Source organism: Falco naumanni, chromosome 4 (genome assembly GCF_017639655.2).
Source record: "Falco naumanni isolate bFalNau1 chromosome 4, bFalNau1.pat, whole genome shotgun sequence".
In the NCBI taxonomy this organism is placed as follows: domain Eukaryota; kingdom Metazoa; phylum Chordata; class Aves; order Falconiformes; family Falconidae; genus Falco; species Falco naumanni.
The window spans coordinates 61,348,085-61,367,684 of record NC_054057.1 but is presented as its reverse complement, the minus strand read 5'-3'; the positions used below and the strand labels follow the sequence as shown (position 1 = coordinate 61,367,684).

Genomic DNA, 19,600 nt, shown 5'->3' with positions numbered 1-19,600 from the left:
AAAAAGGGTGGATTGTCCAACTTTTGCCACTGCTTTATTTTTGTTCTGCAGTTTTCTACTGCATTCTCCAGATGATGTCTAGGGCCATAGCCAGAGAGATGCCATGCACCCTTTTACTCCAGTGAAAATTTATGCAAATGATGCTCAAAACACTCAGTCTTAATGTGAGATCAGGGGAAGGCTCAGACTTACAAAACTGTATCACTCAAGCAATAGTTACCTGCATGGCTGGTCATTTACCAGCTTGTATTGGGTCTGAAGTCATCCGTGCTGCACTTGAGAAGAACTGAGACCAGGAGTCCTGGAGGTGGATGGCTGTAGCATACTCTGTCCTCTTCATTCAGGTGAAAGAAAGCCTGGATGGAAGCAAAGATCTGAAGTATCACTAGAGAGACACCTAGCATTCAGGTTTGAACCTGTGAGTAAAGCTTACTTGTGTGTGAACAGGGGGAGTGGGGTAGTAGTCAGAGCTACTCCTGCATCACACTGAAGTGGCATTGTAGGCACCTGCCACAGCACTATCAAAACTAGCCAGCTGCAACAGGGCTTTTACCATCCCATGTTAACTTCAATAGGTAGTTCCCACACCTTGCCCCAGCACAGCCACCAATGCCCCACAAGGTTTCAAAGGTTCATCTACTGTCTGTGCTGTTTCTTCAGATCAGTCCACCCTGCTCCTTGCCTCTGCTCTATCTGGATTCTTCCTTCTCCCAGCCAGCCTCTCCTCATTCAGGCCCCCTGCTTCTCCCAGGGCCTCGCCTTGTCTCTCCCACATCCAGGGCACACTCTCTCCTCCCTCTGCTTCTTCCAGGTCTCCCTTCACCCAGTGCTCCCCTTCCATCCCCTTAGAGCTATTTAACTACTCAGCAGGAACCAGCCACAGCTGCACCTTATCCACGTCAGCCAACCCACGCCCCTGAAGCCAGCCCACAGCTGTGTATTATCAATGTTAATTAACCTGCCTTCATTCCTCTGTGCCAGGGGTCCTCAAACTACAGCCCATGGGCCAGATACCCAGGGCCCTCAATCTGCCCCCCGGTATTTACAGAACCCCCCCGGCCCCACCGGGGGTTGGGGGGGGGAAACCAAGCAGCCGCAGATGACCTCCTGCCACTTCATCTGCACGCCAGCCCCCTGTTTAAAAAGTTTGAGGACCCCTGGTCTATAGGCACCCCACTGGGATAAGCATGAGGAGCTCTGTAAGGCTGAACACGTTATGCAAGATGGTTGTTCTCTCTCCTGGATGTTATCTGATGCTGATACTGAAATCAGTGAATGGGATCAAGACACTCAGTCTACACAGTAGCCCATCTCATTCTCATCCAAGGCCCACGGAGCTCCATCTGGAGCAAGTGTTTGTGCAACTGCCTTTTGTCCCAGCAGAAAATTTTTACTCCCTGTTTCCAGGGATGGCTTTCCTGAAAATATTGCTGGAGTGTCACTGCTGCTGGAGTGGTGGTACACAACCCACTGAGTGTAGATGATGGGCTAAATGTTGGGGCAAGGAGCGCTTCTGCCCAGTTTGTCCTCCTGTGCAAAGCACACTCTTGTCTAAACTCTAGGAAGAAAAGCCTTAAACTTCAGCTTCAGTAAATCAGCTTTCTTATTTAGAAGCTATTAGAGCTAAACCGTGCAGAAGGAGGTTATCAGCAGCTGACTTAGCATGTCTCCAGAAGCTGGAGCTCCAAAAAGAGCTGACCAGATTTGTTCCTAGCTTAAGCGGGTGTTTAAGCCACTCTGTGGGAGGTGTTCCCAAAAGGTTTCCAGAGACATAGCTCACTCCCATCTGCCTGTATCCTTAATGAACTGGAGGAGCTCACGGAGCTCCTTCCTTGTGAAGCTGGAGGAATACCTAACCCACGTCCATCTAAGGGTGCCCCTGAAGGATTTTTGAGGCTCTGAGTCCTGTAGGAAAAGACACAGAAGAAGTATTTCATGAGAATCAATAAAGGTTTCTTTTTATTTTAATTCTCTTTTACATACACCTGTGGTTTGTCATTTTCCGCTTGTTACTTTGGTCCATACAGAAAGCAGAAGTGGAGGAATGTAAACCAAATGCCTGCCTGATGACACACACAAGGCAATGTCCTCGTAACACATAGAATGAAATCACAGTTTTGTCCCTCTTCTGAAGTGAAAGAAGGTCTTAAAAAACACTTCAGTGAAAGCACTCATGTTATGTTAGAGGGGGAAGAAAACACCGCAGCTCCTTTCCCTCCTGCTCAGACTAGAAAAAAGGAGCCAATATCCTGAAAACAGGCTCCCCGGGCAGAGCCTGGCAGACAGCTGGGAATGGCCGAGTCCTTGTTCTAATGCCCAGACCCCATCACTTCTGGTGGCCACCACAGCTGGGTCACCTTGAAGCTGCTGAGATGAAGCAATGAGTTTTAGCAGCAGGTCTGTCTCTTTGTGCCTGCCGCAGCTCATGCAGATGGCAAGAGATGGACTGTTTCTGAACACAAGGGTGGGCGAGGGGATGGGTTTGGGTGACGGTGCTTGGTTTTGCCTGTCCTTCCTCTCCTGCCACCAACTGTCCTCTCCCACCAGCATTACCTCATACCACCTGTCCTTTAAAACGTTTCACCTCTAACAACAAATGGCTTCTTGTTCATCCTCCCCTGCAGCTCTCAAAGAAGAATGATTAATTTAGACAGAGAAAAATAAAAAGGTAAAAGCTTGGTCTGGCAAGAAGCACCCGGCTCTGTATTTAGAAGGGTTTATGCCTGTTGTAATGCTCTGGTTTAAATAGATGCTGCTTCTCTGGTGAAGTCATTGTTTTGTCTTCTGTTTTAGGTACCTGAGGTCTGCCTGTTTGGACAACACCCTTCTATTAAGCTTGGTTTTAATTGGTCTTTCAAGTGGATATTGAATCTCTATTTCAGAGGATGTAGGCCTGGGGATTTTGGAAACCCAGTGCACACTAATCCCATCTATCTCAAACACTTTAATCCCATGCCTTTTTCTAGCCAAATACCTACCACATCCTAAATCCCCACATGTAGAAGCTGATACCAATACAAAAGCCTAATGTTGTCACTCGTGAAGCATTTCAGGAGAGAAGACAGCCACTCAGACCATCCTGCCGCCTGATGGCTGCTTCCTGGGCTTGCAATGCTGCTGGGCTAAAGCAAAAAGACACATGGATGGCAAGTAAGGTTTTGGGAATGGAGGAGTTAATTTATTTGAATCATTACCCTTTTCCTCTTCAGAATTTATGGGGGAAACCCACTCCATAGAAATCAACAGGCATTTTGCTGTCGATTTCCATGGAGTCAGGATTTTGTCCCAAATTGATGCCAGCACATCTGTGTTGCTGCACACGCCATCGCTAGCCCAGGATCATTAACCCTTAGTCTGAGGAAGATAACCAAATACTGTAAATTTCCTTAGTTAACGTGCTGGGGAAAAAATTGCTACAGTTGCAGGGAGAAGTTAATCTGTGGGGAGAAATGGGTCTAAATTCCAGGTTCTCATGTTGAGGTTGTTCTAACGTACCCCTTGTTTCAGGTGAAAAAAGAAGGGAAGAGTGCCAGTAAGGATGAAGAAGAAGTTGTACTGACTTTGTTAAACGCTCCCCATTTGCTCTCTCAAGAAACCCCCAGCACAGGAGACAGCATAACTGTGCGACCTCTGACAGGTCTGTCCTGGATAGGGAGCTCTGCCTGGAGAGCAGCCACATTTAGAAGACTTCCTAATTACTTACGATCATGTGGGTCAGCTCTTCCATAACTTTTTCTTTTGTTCCTGGCCCCTGCCAGACTCCGAGCTGATTTCCAGCCCTGCCCTGCCTTGCTGGAGTCTTGCAAACCCGTTCTGAATTAGGAAAAAGCTTGTTGCACTGTTCTTGCAAACTCTGCCTTCGGCTCCCTCCCAAAGCAGCATTGCTGCTGTCAACCCTCAACGCCGTCCGGAGATGGTCGGAGGGGAGATGGCCCCACATGAGGCCATGAATGACCACTTGCCACAGATGCAAAAGCAGTTCAAGGAACAGTCCTGCAAGTGTGCCGTGAAAAAGTACTAACATACCAACCTAGAGAAGGATGCAGAAACCACAGGAGCAGATCAGAATATTAAACTTAAATTAAACAGGAATATTCGATTGCAGTGTACCAGCTCTAACCGCAAGCCCTCTGAAGACAGTGGGAAGACATCGTGTGAAATTTGCAGGTCATATCAAATGGCTCAACATCTTCTATGAGCAAAACATGAGCGAGTTCAGTTGGAGGATGAAATGCTGTGCCAAGGTTTGTAAACCTTTCCCTGGTCCGTGGGAAAGGTTTCAGAGGAACCTTACTTAACATTTCTTTTAATGTTCCCCTGTGACATTCTTTTCCCCACTTGCCTCCCAGCTCCTGGCAAAATGTTGATATTATCTTGAACTTTGTATACTGCAGGGCTAGTTTAAACCTGGAAGACAGCATGAAAACTCGGAGGATCTGAGTTCACATGCAAGTAGGAGAAAAGACAAGACAAGAGAAAAGAGAAAAGAAAAGAAAAGAAAAGAAAAGAAAAGAAAAGAAAAGAAAAGAAAAGAAAAGAAAAGAAAAGAAAAGAAAAGAAAAGAAAAGAAAAGAAAAGAAAAGAAAAGAAAAGAAAAGAAAAGAGCTAAGAAAAATCCCTACCAACTGAAACAGCTGGGTGTGGCTAGGTGACCACAGTGTATATTAGTGGGGAGAACAGGCTAATCTGGTCAGTAACAGATAAAACGGGATTGTTTTATGTGACAGCTGATGCCTTGGGTGTCCTTTTATTTAATCCCAAACAGCAAGCCTGGTCTTTAATTCTCAGCAGAGCATTTCTGTAGCAAGAGCTGGAAGCTTTCTTTTAATTCCATTATGGAAATTGTACATGAATTCTGAACTGTGGTCTAGATTCAGATCTGTTTTACCTTGGCATTAGACCGAGCTAACTCAATTGCCTTCAGTGGAGTAGATCCTGCCTTCTGCCAATGAATATAAAATCAACATCAGGCCTGTTTCTAACTGTCCTGCCCTAGAGACCAGTTCTGAATGACTCTGTCCACTCGCTGTAGCTATTCCATCCGCCATGGAGAGCTCTGTCCACATGGGAGAAGCCAGAAAGCCAGACACTGCCCACACCCCATCAGAGCACTCAACAGAACCTGATGGAATAAACAGAGGATAACTTATAATTACTATTTTATTGTTTACAACCCTTCTTAAGTCTGGTGCAAAGACGGCGAGTCTCTTTCTTGCTCTCTGTGCCCTTTTCTTACAAAATCACCAAGAGCAAAAGACTGTATTGATGGAGTGACCTTCCACCTCTGCCACCTGTGCTCTGAACCCCGTCTGATGGGTATGATGGCACTAGGGCACTGTGCAGCTGATCTGAGCAAAACATGTTCTCATCCCAATGCTCTGGATTGATTTTGAAACTAAGACTTGAGATTGGCTTCTAGCTGTAAAAAAAAAAATAAAAACCTGGATTTGCATCCAGTTAAAATAGAAAATTAAATATTTAACCAAGTTCTTTAAATAAGTTTTTAGGGTTGTTTTGTAGAGCCAGTTTGGAAAAAAGGAGTTAAGTTTAGAGAAGGACCCCAACCAATCTGAATTTGGGATCGATATAAACAGTAGGGGTGTCCACCTTGCTGGTGCCCTTTTTGTGGGCTTCTTTACCTGCTAGGGACAGGCAACCTCAAAGATCTAAAACTGTCAATGGTCCACCATCAGCCTAATGCTAGAGGTGAAGGAGGTACATGGGATCTGCCAGCACTGCCAAAAGACCACATCTTGGTCCCAGCTTCAACTGCTGTACTCACAGTAGAAGATACCTGCTCTAAAATCTCCAAAACCTCCTACAGACCAAAGAGCAGCCAGTGAAGATGACTATTAGCACTGAGTAAAGTAGCACCCTCATTAGGAGACCCTTTGCCTATTACAAGACTTGATATATACACAGCAAATTAATTTGGGGTTAACCACTAAATGAGGCACATCAGCGATATCTCTGTTTCAGCACAGGATTGCTTGATGTCTCTGAGCTTTAAATGACCAGTAGCTGGTCACAGGCAGTCTGAACCACATGTCCATGCATCTCTCCATCCCAACTCATTCATAATAACCTTTGGAAAATTCACTACAGAGAGGCCGAGGAGGACACGGAAACATCAAGGAGACCAGATTTCCGGCTTAAAATTTCTGCCCAACTGAGCATTATTGGGGGGTGGGGGGAAAAGCCAACCTGCATTTTTTTGTTTTTCTTATCCATTTTGTCTTTTTCCTGAATGAAAACAAATTCAATCTGCCTTTTCCAGGCTATATATATATATACATATATATAGACACACACAACCCTCTCACATATATTATATCTATATAATTTTTCTATATATATATGTAATATATATATATCAAAAAATTAAAGTGGTGGAGTTATGGTTTATTATTGTTCAGCTAATTATGTGTCTTTACAACAACTCATATCTACTTTCTTTTGCTCTCCCACCATTAGCTAAGAGCTAAGCTTGAATTTTGATTTTATGAGAGGTTGCAAAAATAGTTTGGGTAGAACAGAGTAAACCAAATAGTTTTTATACAGATGGCAGTATTTGCCATCAAAACAAAACATTTCTCTGAGCCAACAGTATTTGCTGTCTGGAAGGTTCAACCTTTCACTTCCATGGGCAGAACCAGGAGAACTGCCTTCCAATGAATGTCCGCAGAGATGAACATGCTCTTTATTTTACTTATACAATTTATAAACTATTATGTTTTCCAGGCAAACCCAGACAGCCATAGCCAATCACGATGGAAATTTATTTACAGGGTCTTTCACAAACTCATTTCCTTTACAATTTAATATTTTTCTCATTTCAAGATACCCTAGAGGAATGAGATACAAAATCTACTCTGTATCACACTGGATGCTTGAAAAGCTCCGTAGCTGGCCAGGGATATTGCATGTCCTCTGCTTACCCTGCAGAATGTGGCAGCCCATCAGAAAGAGCAGTAAAAATAATAACAAAAAAATCAAACAGTAAACCTGTTCCAGCATGAAGCTCATTGAAAAAACCCTGATTTTCCTAGACCTGCTTGAGGGTGCAGATCATCTGTTCCCTGGCAGGTGCTGTCAGCAGGGAGGTGCCGTGGTGAAGACCTCTGTTAACCTGCTCACAGCCTTAAAACAAAGCGTCCTCACCTGCCAAGCACTCTGCAACTTGCAGCCATCAGTGCAATGCCAATCTGTGGCAGTTTACACAGCTGAGGAGCCATTATTACCCCCCCACGTTTGGAAAATACTGCTGCCCCAGATCTGCTGGCTCCTTTGCTTCCTTTGCTTCCTGTTACAGCTGAAATGTTGTAAAATTCAGATAAGGCCAGAGAAGATGTGAACTTCCCATGATAGGGCACAGACTGGTTTTCAGCCAACCCATGGGCACCAGCAAGTGGAGAAAAGCACGTACACCAGTAAGAAGAAATGTTGCACATTAAAAGACTTCACAGGTTCATACAACCTCTCCCTTAAAGGTCAACTCTTAAAGTGCTTTCTGTCATTTCATGCAGTCCTATCTCAGGTGAAAGAGTCATTGACCACAGCGAGAGATTTGGGCCAGTTCAGGGATATACTGACCACTCTCCTCATCACCAGTAATTCTGCTTGAAGCTTTCTAGGTGGAAAGTGTGCAGAAAAATCAGCCAGTGAAAAAGCAAGAGAATCAAAACTAGCCATGAGGTTTCTTAACATTTTGAAACATCAGAACCTGGAATTTAAAAACTTTTATAAGCCAGACATTGAATTTGTCAAAACAATAGACAGGAATAAAGTACTGGAGTTCTTCCCTCTTCATGTATCTTCATAGTTTAAAAAATGGAAAATTCTTACCAGAACTGTGGATGTTCTACAATCTTCAGCCAATTGCCCATAGACAGATAAATAAAGCCAAACCTTGGCTGAAGGGTTTGATTTTGGGAGATCTTTGTGAACTGATTTGGCTCTAATATGTATCAGACAAGAAGAAGCATAGCTGAGGAGTGGTGAGGGATAGGACAAGACATGATCTCATCTGAACCAAGACCAAGCAGTATATAGGTGTAAAAACATTTGTCTGCACATATCCAGGCAAAGCAGAAATTACAAGGCTTCTGCCAAAAGTCATCTTTAAGAAACACAAGGCTAAGGAACGCTTAACAGCTCTGTGTCCCTCCAGAAAAGAGGTAGATCAGGTAGGGAGGACTCACGAGGAAGAGCAGATGGTGCTGGATGGGGATAGAAGAGGTGCAGGGCTGGTACGATGAGATGAACCTGTCAGGGGGTGAGGTTCCCTACCCAAACCCAACATCTCTGTGGCACTGGAGAAGAGGACACCCATCCAAAAGATGGGCAAGGAGATTCCTCCCTGTGTGAGCCAGTGGGCTGGGGTATTGCAGTACACAGCTTGGCCCTGTGCCAGCCCCGCAGGCTTAGAGAAGTGAGAGGGTCTATGAGACTCCTGAGTGTTGCTTCGCAGGATGGGAAGAAAAGGGGCACAGATGCGACACCATGGAGGAGAGAAAATCAGAAAAATTTCAGGCAACCAGCTCCTTTGGACCTCTGCCTCCTTGAAGTGAACTTAAGAGAACCTCTTTGCCTGTGTGTTTGCCTGTGTGTTTGCTGCACACTGACTCCAAAGCTGCTCTCTCTGCTCCATGGTGCCCTGTTGGACCTGAATCAGGATGGGCGCAAACCCTGTCCTGCCTGCAGGGTTTGCAGTGGTCGGGGGATGAATCACAGAGTTCATCCTCACCTCACCACCCTTCTGTTTTCTGTAGCCTTCGGGACTACGTTTGCACTAATAAATCAGACAGGGGAGGGGCTGTCATCCCAGGTGGACTCAGACCTTTGGATGGGGTAAGCTGTCCTTGAGCAATGTCTGCATCTCCAGGGATGGAGGACCCCACTCTGGATGGAGGCTTTGGCTGAGCGCCTGCAGGATGCCCTTCCAGGGCAAATTGCAACCACATATTTCAACTGTGGTTTCTTCTGGTTTTAGACACGACAGGTCTGATTCCTTCCTTGCTAAAACCAGTGAAGGATGTCCTTGTATCTCTAGATAACAGATTGTGGCCTACACACTCAATCAAGAGTTTATGATCAGCCCAGGAATGATAGGAACAGGCTTTGACAGATGTGCAGTCTGCCATACCTTAGTGACAGTTATTCCCCTGTTTTGGTACAAGCATTTTCCCAGTTTTTGCATGAATATTGTTCATGCACCTGGACAACCAGAGAAAAAATAATAGTATCTATTATGTCTGATTTGTAATTGAAAGAATTAAGAAAAGATTTCTTCCCCTGTACATCACTCATGCCTGTAATTTTTATCTATGTTTAACAACAGTTTTTAGACATTTATTCTAAATAACCCAGTGATTAATGCATTTCAAGTGAGGGCTGCATTTTATGAGGGGTGTTGTATTTGTTTATAAATAATTTTATGGCTTTTGCTAATTCCTTGAACTTTGTAAAGTGATTGTCAAACATGTTATTAAACTTGAGTTCTCAGTAACAAACACAAGCAAATAGTGAGTCATTGGTGGGATATTTTTTTTTTGGTCTTTTTTTTCCCCTTGTTCCAGCAGTGAAACGATACTAGGAAATTTCTTTGAGCGAGAAAATCAGGAGGGTCACTGCATCTACTTGGCAGGATTTAAGCACAACATACTTCTGGAAGGATGGAAAGCCAGAGCCAACATATGCAGTGTTCTCTCTCATCGGCAGTTCAGCCACATGGGATACTAAATGATGCAGCTGTACACACTCTGGCAGCTGACTGTTAGTAATGTCTGCCCCATCTGATTGCCTCCAGAAGCCATAGCAGCATCTGTGAGGGAAAGGCGAGCAGCGAGTGTGGCTGGGCTGGCCCAAACTGCCGCGGAGCTGGTTAGCTCTCCATGCCAAACTTTCACTGGAGTTGACTTCTCTTGCAAGATGACTTAACTTCTCTGTAATACTATTGCTAGCATTGTTATGTGAATAACAACAACAATAATGAGAGAGCATGAAAAAAGATTATTCTTTGAAAACCTTACATTTCAATAGCTGCCATTTGGTGGTAAATGGTTGTGATGAGTTTTGACTTATTTCAATGACGCAAGACAAGAAAAGAACATCACAAATAAATACTGGCTTTTAAAGACCTGCTCATGTATGTCTGCAGCTGGTGGAGAGGTGCTTCAGTGCCTGGCAGAGGACTCCCTCTCAGCCACCACATCCCCTACCAGATCTGGATCCAAAACTCAAGAGATGCTGAAGGGAGGAGGTTTTTCTCCTTGCCTTCGCTGTGCTTTGGATCAGGCCCTGAGAGGCTGTGTAAAGAAGATGTAGGATGCAGAGTCAAGATCCCAACTGGTCTTCCTGGCCTTCTTCCAAGTTTTGGGGAGGTTAGTCCTTAATTTGCCCATAGGAAACCAGCTGATTGCATCGACTGGATGCATCACAAGTGCTGGTTGATGTGACCCAGCATCTGTATCTAAAGCATTGGGATAGAGAGTACATTATCCCATTGATCCAGCCTGCATCCTAAAGGGCTGCTGCAACCTTTCCCAACACCTCTTTCCTATTCCCTTTGAGTAAGAGCCAGGTGAGGTCAAAATGCTTCAGTTACTAGAAACTTGCAAAGAAGGAAAAAAAGAAAAAGAAAAAAAAGCACCATGAGAAGCTGACTCTTAGACTGCAGCAAGGGAATGGTGATGACAGGGGCTGAAGGGGGGGTCCAAGCTGGCTCAGCCCGAGTCCTTCCTTGGGGAAGTACATGCTGCAATAGGAATTTTGGCCACTGTTCCTAATTTTCCACTTCTGGGCAATTCTGTATCATGCTTGGAAACTGGCAGAGACCTTTCGCTAGATGATCAGCTGGTGTGAAACAGCCCCAGCACAACGCACTGTTGGCCAACAAGGACTGTAGCTCTCCATCGCTGCCAAAGGTGGTGTCTATCAGAAAACACACCCTGCAAAAAAAAAAAACACCAGCAAGGGATACTCTGCAGGGTGACAAAATATTCCTGGTCTCTCTTTCCTGTAGGAAGGAGGTATTTCCTTGTGCTCTTCCCATCAGAGGCAACTGCAATAGCATCTCTTCATCTGAGCATCTGTAGGCAGACACAGGGACTTTGGTTGAAGTTAGGCTTGTTTACACCAGCTGAGTCTGACCCAGTGTACATATGTGTGTGTGTGACCAAACCACAAAGAGCAGTGAAGTGCAGAAGATGCTCAGAAGGTGGCCATCCCCCAGCAATCCCTGTGCTTTGATCCAGCAAATTTGCCGTTAGGTCTCAGAAAGGTAGGTTTGTCTGGCTCTGTTCTGGGTGATATGGGCTGACTGTTGATGGAGTCTTACTCCTCATGAGGGTTTGGGCTAGTGAGAAACTGGACATTTAAAGGGCAGAATGAGAAGCAATTTAGAGGTTTTTAAAATGGCTGAAGCCTGTTTCCATGAGCACCCACAGAAAGAGAGGGCTGAGTTGGCTATCCTCTGAACTGATTTTAGCGACACACACACAGGTGCACACACCCAAGATCTCCAAATTGCCTGCCCTGCCTTGACACACTTGGTGGGCCCCTCTCCACTGCTGCATCTGGAAGAACAAAAGTGGCGCACATTCTGATAACCACATTTTCCATCCTAAAATTGCACTGGTTTCTGGCTTCTACTGGGACTCGGGTCAGGGAGGGGAGAATAGAGTTTTCTGCCTGCCTGCATCTAGCAACCGTGAGCTGTTAGCTCTGCCCACCCCAGAGGAGCATTTTGCCAAGGAGTGAGATTGCCCAACGGAAGGACATGAGACTGGTAGTACTGAGCTGTCCGTGTCGAGTGCTTGTCTGCAAGGCCGGGCAGCTGTGACCCCCAAAGGGGTCTTGACCAGTGTTGTGGGTATTACCAGGCAGACTTTACCAGGAAAGCACAAACCAAACTGAAGACGGTGACGCCCAGGGTGGCTTGTACCCCTTGGCAAGAAGATGGCACTGTACACTGCCTGCAAGACTCTTGCTTTACTGGGTGAGCCTCCTGTCCTCCTTGGCTGCCCACGCTCTCCAAGAGGTCCAAGGACCACGTGTTGCTTTGCGACCCTCCCTTGCAAACCCTCAGTATCGCTGTTGTTCAGCAGGTGGCAAGGCCAGCGGCTCTGGATAGCCCTGCCTCTGTTAACACCAGGGAGACACAGATCACTGAGTACATGCATGTGATCGACAGCTGGCCACATTGGTGGCTTACTTTTTTTTCCCATATAACTTAACCTCTCGTTCCACAGAACAGAGAAACTGTATGGAAACCCTTGGCATCCGATGCGTGGCCTGATATTCTTTTGCCCACTAAATGCTCTCCAGGAACCTTTTTCATCCTTTTCCTTCTTTTTTTGCCTCCTCTCTTTACATCACTGTCTCTCTTTCTTCCTCAACAAGTACTGTGGGTCTGTCTCCATCATAAAGCCCAGAGCCATTCAGGTACTCCTCATCTTTGTTGTACTGCTCTGGTCCAGAAGAAGGCATGGAGTTTTCAGAAATGGACCCATTTTTTACATAACCTGGCAAATTCCGGTGTCCATTGAGGGTCCCTGGTATAAGTCTCGTATTGAGATGGAGGGCAAGTGCTCCTCTTGTGGCTACATTTGTGATGCTGGTGTGGGAAACCATTGGTCCATAACTGTAGGTTGTGCTCCCACTTCGTGCTTTCCTTTTAAAGTCAAGTGCTAATGTCCACCTGCTCCATGACTTCTTTATTTCTGCTTGGACCTGGGAGACAAGGAGGGGAAAAAAAGCATGAGTGAGAGGAGAGAGGGGCAGACACTGTCAGAAGGAGGTAGTATCTACTGACAGAATGGGTGAGAAACTCTCTGGGGAGAGAATTTGGAAGGAACAGTAAATTGACATTAAATATGTCCTTTCCAAATGAAATATTTGACATTGCAAAGCTTGAATGGATGAAAACATCTAACTGAAAATATGGGTTAACTCTCTCCCAGGATTAAGGGAAGGTAAGCAGCACATCGAGGAGAAAGCTCTCTCAATGTGCCATGAACGTCAGGGATGAACTACCTCCAGAGGTGCCTGAGTCACTAGAAATTTCCTCTGGGAAGGAGTTGCTGACTATTGTAGACTAAGTATCCCACTTCGAGATGGCTAACATTAGGATGAGATCAATTCCCTTTATGGTATGGATTTTATCTTGGTTTTATGCTGTAGAACATAAGCAGCATATTTGTAGTTGCAATCCTTAAATCCATAAATCCCTAAAAATCCATACATAGACTTAGGCCAAAACATTTTTATGCCAGGCCATGAAAGTAGCTCTGCTCTTTCCCAGTGCACATGCACTGACCATCTAGTATCTTAGTTTGCAGCCACAGGGGGACTAATGGAAACAAAGATTTTAAAGCATATGACTCTGGAAATAGGAAAAAAAGGTCAAAAAAGCCTAGGCAATCCAAAGGGCTTGCTGGTCAGGCAGCTACTCTATCGATCCACTTTTTTTTCCTGCCACAGATCTGACTTTAACCAGCACTAAAGAGCACTTGTGCTGAGAAAAGAAAAACCTGTATGTTCCCATTTTTTTCTCCATTAGCTACCTCCAGCAGCTCATTTCTTGGTGACCTATTGACCTGGATGTTGTACGTGATCAAAATCGAGGGTATGAACTTTCTATGTGGACTGACGGATCTTTGACTGACTGCAAAACAGGGCTGTGTCTCTAGAATAAGTGAGGATATGCTGCTGTGCATCCACCGTCCGTCTGTGTGTGGAACTAACCTAACAAAGGAGGGAAATAATTAAGAAGACGGTGACTTACCTCTCCGTTGCAAAAACAGTATATGATGGCAACAAAAAATCCCTAGAAGGAAAAAAACCCAACATAATAACGTTAATTTTGCTGCATCTTTTCTGATGGCGCTGCCCAGCATCCCAGTGTTCCTCTGAAATCAAGAGCATTCATAATTTGATGAGCACAACACGCGTAAGAAACCTTGCATTGCTCAGTAGTGCATGAGAGAGGGATAAACACAGACATTTCCTTGCAGTTGATAGACTATATAAGCCCTCTGGGTCACTTTCTAGCTAACAGGTCTGTTTTCACTCCTGAACTTTTTCAAAGGTTCTGAGATGGTGATGGGTGCCTGGAAAGGTGATGGGGTCTGCTCCACCAGAGGTGTTTACAAGTATCTCCAGTGCTCCAGGAGGGGAGGGTGGAAGATGGTCCTGATGGGACTTTTCCAGCTCTGGCTATAAGTGGGGCAGCCTGTGTATGGAGCAAAACTGGCTGAGTGGGATCAGCAAAGGAGTTCACATGTGAGCAATCCATCCACATCTTTTTGTTGGCCAATAGTTTACCCGATGAGGTCACGCACTATTTTATCCTGTCTGCACCCAACATGAATTGTGGAAGCACACGAACACAAGCTTGGTCCCCATCTCCCTTACAGTTTCACTAAACTGCCATCTGTCCAGGCCCACCGTCCACCTTTCATCAGCCACGCTGGGTAACCGTGACAACAGACAGCAGCATGCGAGCCAAAAGCTAACCTCTCAGGGGAGTGTGTGTGGTGAAGAGCAAACACTGCTCTGCTTGTAGAGAGTCGCCTATTCTTGCTGCTGTGTCTTGTACGGGACCAACGCTGTGATGGAACCTGCCTTTTGCCCAAACCTAGAACTGAGGAATCCGCTCACAGGACTGAAAGAGAACTTGGGACAAGCAAATTGGAAGCTAATTTGAAACAACATATTTTTGTGGATCTCCACCAGCTTACGTCTAACCTGGATCTAAAGAGATTAATATTTTGTGGGGCAAGTTATCTTTCAACAGGAACACTTTTTTTGTTGGCACACTGAGCCTTTATACGTGAAAATACTGTCAAATTGCCTTGTGAATGAAAACTGACGTATTGTAAAAACAGTCCTGCTTCCAAAGACAACCTTGTGCTCCGATTTCCCCCCTCTCCCAATGACATTCTCACAGTTTGCCCCCATACTTTTAACAGTTACAATACCTGGAAAGAGTTGAACAGCATTTCATAGTGCATTTGAACTTGCCAAAGAATCCCTGACACATCTGTGTATGGCATAGCCATGAAAACAATATAGTGAACGCCAAACAGAGGCATAAGGACGAGGGTAGATTTCAGCAGCTTCCTATAACAATAAAGAAAGAAAGACACAGAGGAAATTAGTGGATGGAGGGAGCCTGCCAGCCAGGTTTGCCCACCTCATACCTTGAGTGTGAGTTGTGCATAATTTTGCTCTTGCTTACGTGTCCCCTTGGACATTTACAGAGGCACCGTGCCCACCTGCAGTTTCAAACTGTTGCTTCTCTTATGGCATGTGACACGACCCAGCCCATCCTCCAGAGTGTCTTGATGTGCTAGGCTAACCCTCTGCACATGTATTCCCCCACGTGGTGCTGTTGTAGGTACTGGAGATGAAGACACTCAGGTGTCTTTTTCAGCCTCAGACTATACCCAGCTTTGGGTCAGGAAAATGAGTAGAGCGTGGAAGGGTGACTGGAAGGAAATGGGCGCTGCTGCTTCCAGCCCTCAGCCTCTGACTGGCACTAAATCCCCTTCTCCCAAAAGGATGGCTCTGCTTCAGCTTAGAACAACTAGACATGGTCCTGTACAGCCAGTAGGTGCCACTGCTTGAGCAGGGCGGTTTGGACTAGGTGACCTCCAGACGACCTCCAGACGTCCCTTCCAACCTCAACTGTTCAGTGATTCTGCTTGCTTGTTGAGGCAAGACACGAAGGTCCACCCTGGGTTAGTGCCTCCTGTGCAACGGGCAGAGCTGGTGGAGAGGGAGGTGCATGTAGGAGCAGAATTACTCTGGATATCAAGGGGAGAAGGACAGTGCACTATGGGGTAAGCAGAAGGCGAACACCCTTAGGAGATGCTCGGGACTGCAGTATCACTTGGGAAATGCCTTTTTAAAGCAGTAGCTCCATCTCAGTGTAGGGCCTGTGCTGGGGACTGGGGGAGGTACGGCACAACCCTGACTACTTGGCTGGGTTTCTGCCTGAGGGAACCAGCTTTTCCTGGAAGTGATATTAATTGAAGGATTAAACTTTCTGCCAAGAGTTAGAGCAAGTTACCAAGTGCAGGCAATTATTGAGAAGGGCAGACATCACTACCAGAAAGACGTGGTACCTCCTCTGTCCAGCAACTGGAAACCACTGAGGGAATTTAACACATTAAAAGGAGAAGGTCCCATCCAAACCATAATTAATAGCAAGCTTCAGCCAGGGGTAAATAAATAAATAGATAAATCAGAGCCCTGACAGGGCAGCAAAGAAAAATGGAGAGGTGTTTTCCTGCCAAATCTCATTGCTGCTTCAAATGAAATGTCTTGTGTTTGGCGAGTGGGATGGTAGCAATGAGCTCATGGTTTGCAGCCCAAATCGTTCTGCTCTCCCCCTTTGCATGTGTCATGCTGGTCAGTCGAGCTCGGAAGATTATGAGAAACCTGGGGAGCTCTCAAGCAGCCGAGGTGTCTCAGCAATCTGCTTTTTCTGTCCAGTTTTGACCATGCTACAAATATCTCAAATTATCAAGAGAGAAGAGCTGGCAGAACAAAAGAAAACAAAACAAACAAGGAAAAGCCAGATTTCCAGCAAAGAGCCGGGAATCATTTTTTTATTTCAGCAAAGGCACTGAAACACTTGCTGAAGGGGAGATTTAACAAATAGACCGAGTTTTACAAAGCACAGGAGGGAAATAAATAGAAATAAATAAATTGGTACTAGTTTTAGGGGCTTCAACAGCATAAATAATGCTTTTACTTTTCCACTTTTGGTTCAAGGCCGGCACAGCCACTTCCAAACTGGCTGAAGAGACTGAATTCCTCTTTTAACCTATGAGGCTGGTCCCCCAGGTTGGTTTTGAAAAGTTTAGGAGATGTTTAATCTGCAGTTGATTCATTCTGCATTACCAGACTTGGAAGACAGAATTCTTCTCATCTTATTTTAGACATCTACAGTGCAGACGCCATGAACTAGTCACCCTGGGCTCCCTCTGTAGTCAATAGGGTGAAACAAGGACTTTGACATCTCCCAAAAAGTGGAAAGGCTATGTGACTTACCTGTACTGTTGCCTTGAGTCACACCTCCCTGCATTCGTCTCTCTTAGCTTGGTTGCTAGGACTCTGATAATATTGATAAAAAGAATAAAATTTACCTGGAAGAGGTGGGGGAAAAGAAACAACAAAGAAAGGATAACTGTTAAAAAAGACCCAGGTGATGGTAGCGTTGTTTAGTCAATGCTTTCCCCAAGATGAGTCAAGGCGCTGTGGCAGAGTCCTGACCATGCTGTGTATGAAGCTCCTCCTGGGAGAGCTTGTCCCGTGAAAGGGATAAGCTCCTCCTGGGAAGACCCAGTGTTTGGTGTGTTCTAGTCAGCTGTGCTTAACCTGGATGGCTGAGAGAGAGAAGGGAATGACATTCCCTGACAAGGTGTGTGCATCTCACATGGAAACACCTACACCTGAGCTAGCCAGCCCAGCAGACACTGGGTAGTTGGGTATGAGATCAATATATAAGGCTGTGCTTACCAAGCATTTTGAGGTATGGACTACAGACAACTCTGAATTTTCCACATCATTTTTTTTTTTTTAAAAAAACTCCAAACAGTGGCCTCACAAATTTCTCAAACTTAGTTTGGGGTTTAGGGAGCAGAGCGAAATTAGGTTGTGTTTGTCTCTTGCAGCCCACCCAGGATTAAGATCTCCTCAGGCTGAGATGCATTAGTAGGATAACTTTCCATATTTCCACGTGCAAAAGGAAAAAAAGAGCAAGAAAACTGCACCGTGACGAAGACACAGAGTAGACTTAACTAGAGATGACAAATCAAGAACGCAGAAGGGCAATATAACCATAAAACTTCAGTTGTATGTTGGCTGCTAACCCTCCCTCTGGAAGATGGTTTAGTATGGACCAGATAAGGACAGCAGGGAGGTAACATCTACTTCCCATGCAGGGAGCCACATCTGTGGACTCATCTTGCGGCCAGCTGCTCAGTCAAGTTAATGTAGTCCTACAGGAACACGTGCGTGGTGACCCATGCAGCAAAAGATAATGGCAACATCTCATGGCTACCCTGGCACTGAACAGAGATGAAAAATAGGGAGACCTTTGAGGGATTCTTGGCTTTCTGGAGCTTTTCAGAGACTGGTTTCACTGGGGCTGGGATCACACCTGCTGCTGCCCCAGACAAACCCATTCTTAGGACTATGGGCAAGGCCACAAGCAGAACCATCCCATAACCATCTGCACTGGGCAGATCCATGTTGCCAGGCTAACACGGATGCCCATGGCTTTTTCTGGAGACTTGCAGCAGTCATTTGACTTCTCAGATGCCAGTATAGCAACATTTCAAGGAAACAAATTACCATGCCACACACAGGCTCATAGTTTTACGCCCGAAGGGACTGTTGTGAACCTCTAGTTTGATCTCCTGCAAAACGCAGTCCGTAAGACCTCCTTGTATTCATTTCTGTTTGAGCTATAGCAGATCTGGGTTTCAGTGTTTCCATGACGGAGATCCTACCACAACCATTGGTAAGTCGTTCCAATGGTTAATTATCCTTACTGTTAAAACAAGTAGCTCCCTGAGCCGCTGAATGAACACGGCCGGTTTGCTATGGCTTTGTCTTCTGTGGTTGGATTCCTTCTCCTTTAACGAGGTGCAAATTCATATTGAACAGCTCTCCTCTGTGTTAAAAAGGGGGTAAAGCTGTACTACACCCTTTCCTTTGAAGGGGCATTAGTAGAATTTCTCTCCTGTATCTATTTGACTGTTTTCATGAGGTTTGTGGGAATTTAACATCCATGCAACCCCATTCCCTTAGTTACATTTGGTTGGAATTTACTGACTGGCACAGAAATTGTAAGGGAGGGATGGATAGACCGACAGGCAGAGAAGCACACAGCCTGGGGGCATAGAATTCATTTTCATTGGAAACCAATCTGAAAGGAAGAAAAAAACAAAAAAAAAAAGCAGGCTTTGTTTCTCATGAGTTTTTCTAGCTTAAAAAGGCTCAGAAGTGGGATCTTGTTCTGCATTTGTCGGCTAAAAGAAGATGTCCAACCTTATCACAGTCAGGAGGGAACTCCTCTGACTTCCTGAAACATGTGCTCAGCTTCAGAAGAAATCCAGACAACTGCGTAACATCAAAGCTAGCAGCAAAGCTGGAGTGGAGGGATTTTAAGCCCCTCAACCTCCAAATTCTCTGCAAGTACATCCAGAAAATGCATAACTTCTAGTCCAGCAACGTATGACCAGCTAGTGTGGGAATTGAAAAGGCAGACAAATGAACAATATGAACCCACAGAAATTAAACAGAAACAACCCACAGAATATTTCTGCATGATAAATAGCTGCATTTGCAAATAGCTAGGGTACAAGCACAGCACAGCCTCATGGAGAAACATTATTTTTACAAGGATGAGCCTCAATTGAGCTCTTTCTCCTCTGCTAATTGGGCTTTAAATTAAATGCAATGGGGTTGCTGGCATTCATCTAGCTGAACTATCTGAACTTTGTTCTCCATCCTACTATTTTGTTTCCAGTGACCATGATGTGGGCTTGGTGAGTTGTTTCTTCCAAGTCACAGAAGTAATTGC

The 19,600-nt window shown here is 45.2% G+C and overlaps 1 protein-coding gene across 1 annotated transcript in view; it reads right to left on the bottom strand.

Moving 5' to 3' along the window:
- Positions 1-6,390: 6,390 nt before the first annotated feature.
- The window catches only part of PTH1R (parathyroid hormone 1 receptor), a 119,467-nt gene continuing 106,257 nt past the window's right edge, over positions 6,391-19,600 (bottom strand). The window contains exons 10-13 of the mRNA XM_040590262.1: positions 17,062-17,156; positions 14,982-15,123; positions 13,787-13,828; positions 6,391-12,732 (exon numbers count right to left, since the gene is read on the bottom strand). Coding sequence (XP_040446196.1) covers positions 12,370-12,732; positions 13,787-13,828; positions 14,982-15,123; positions 17,062-17,156 — 642 coding nt within the window. The 3' untranslated portion in view covers positions 6,391-12,369. The remainder of the gene's footprint in view (positions 12,733-13,786; positions 13,829-14,981; positions 15,124-17,061; positions 17,157-19,600) is intronic.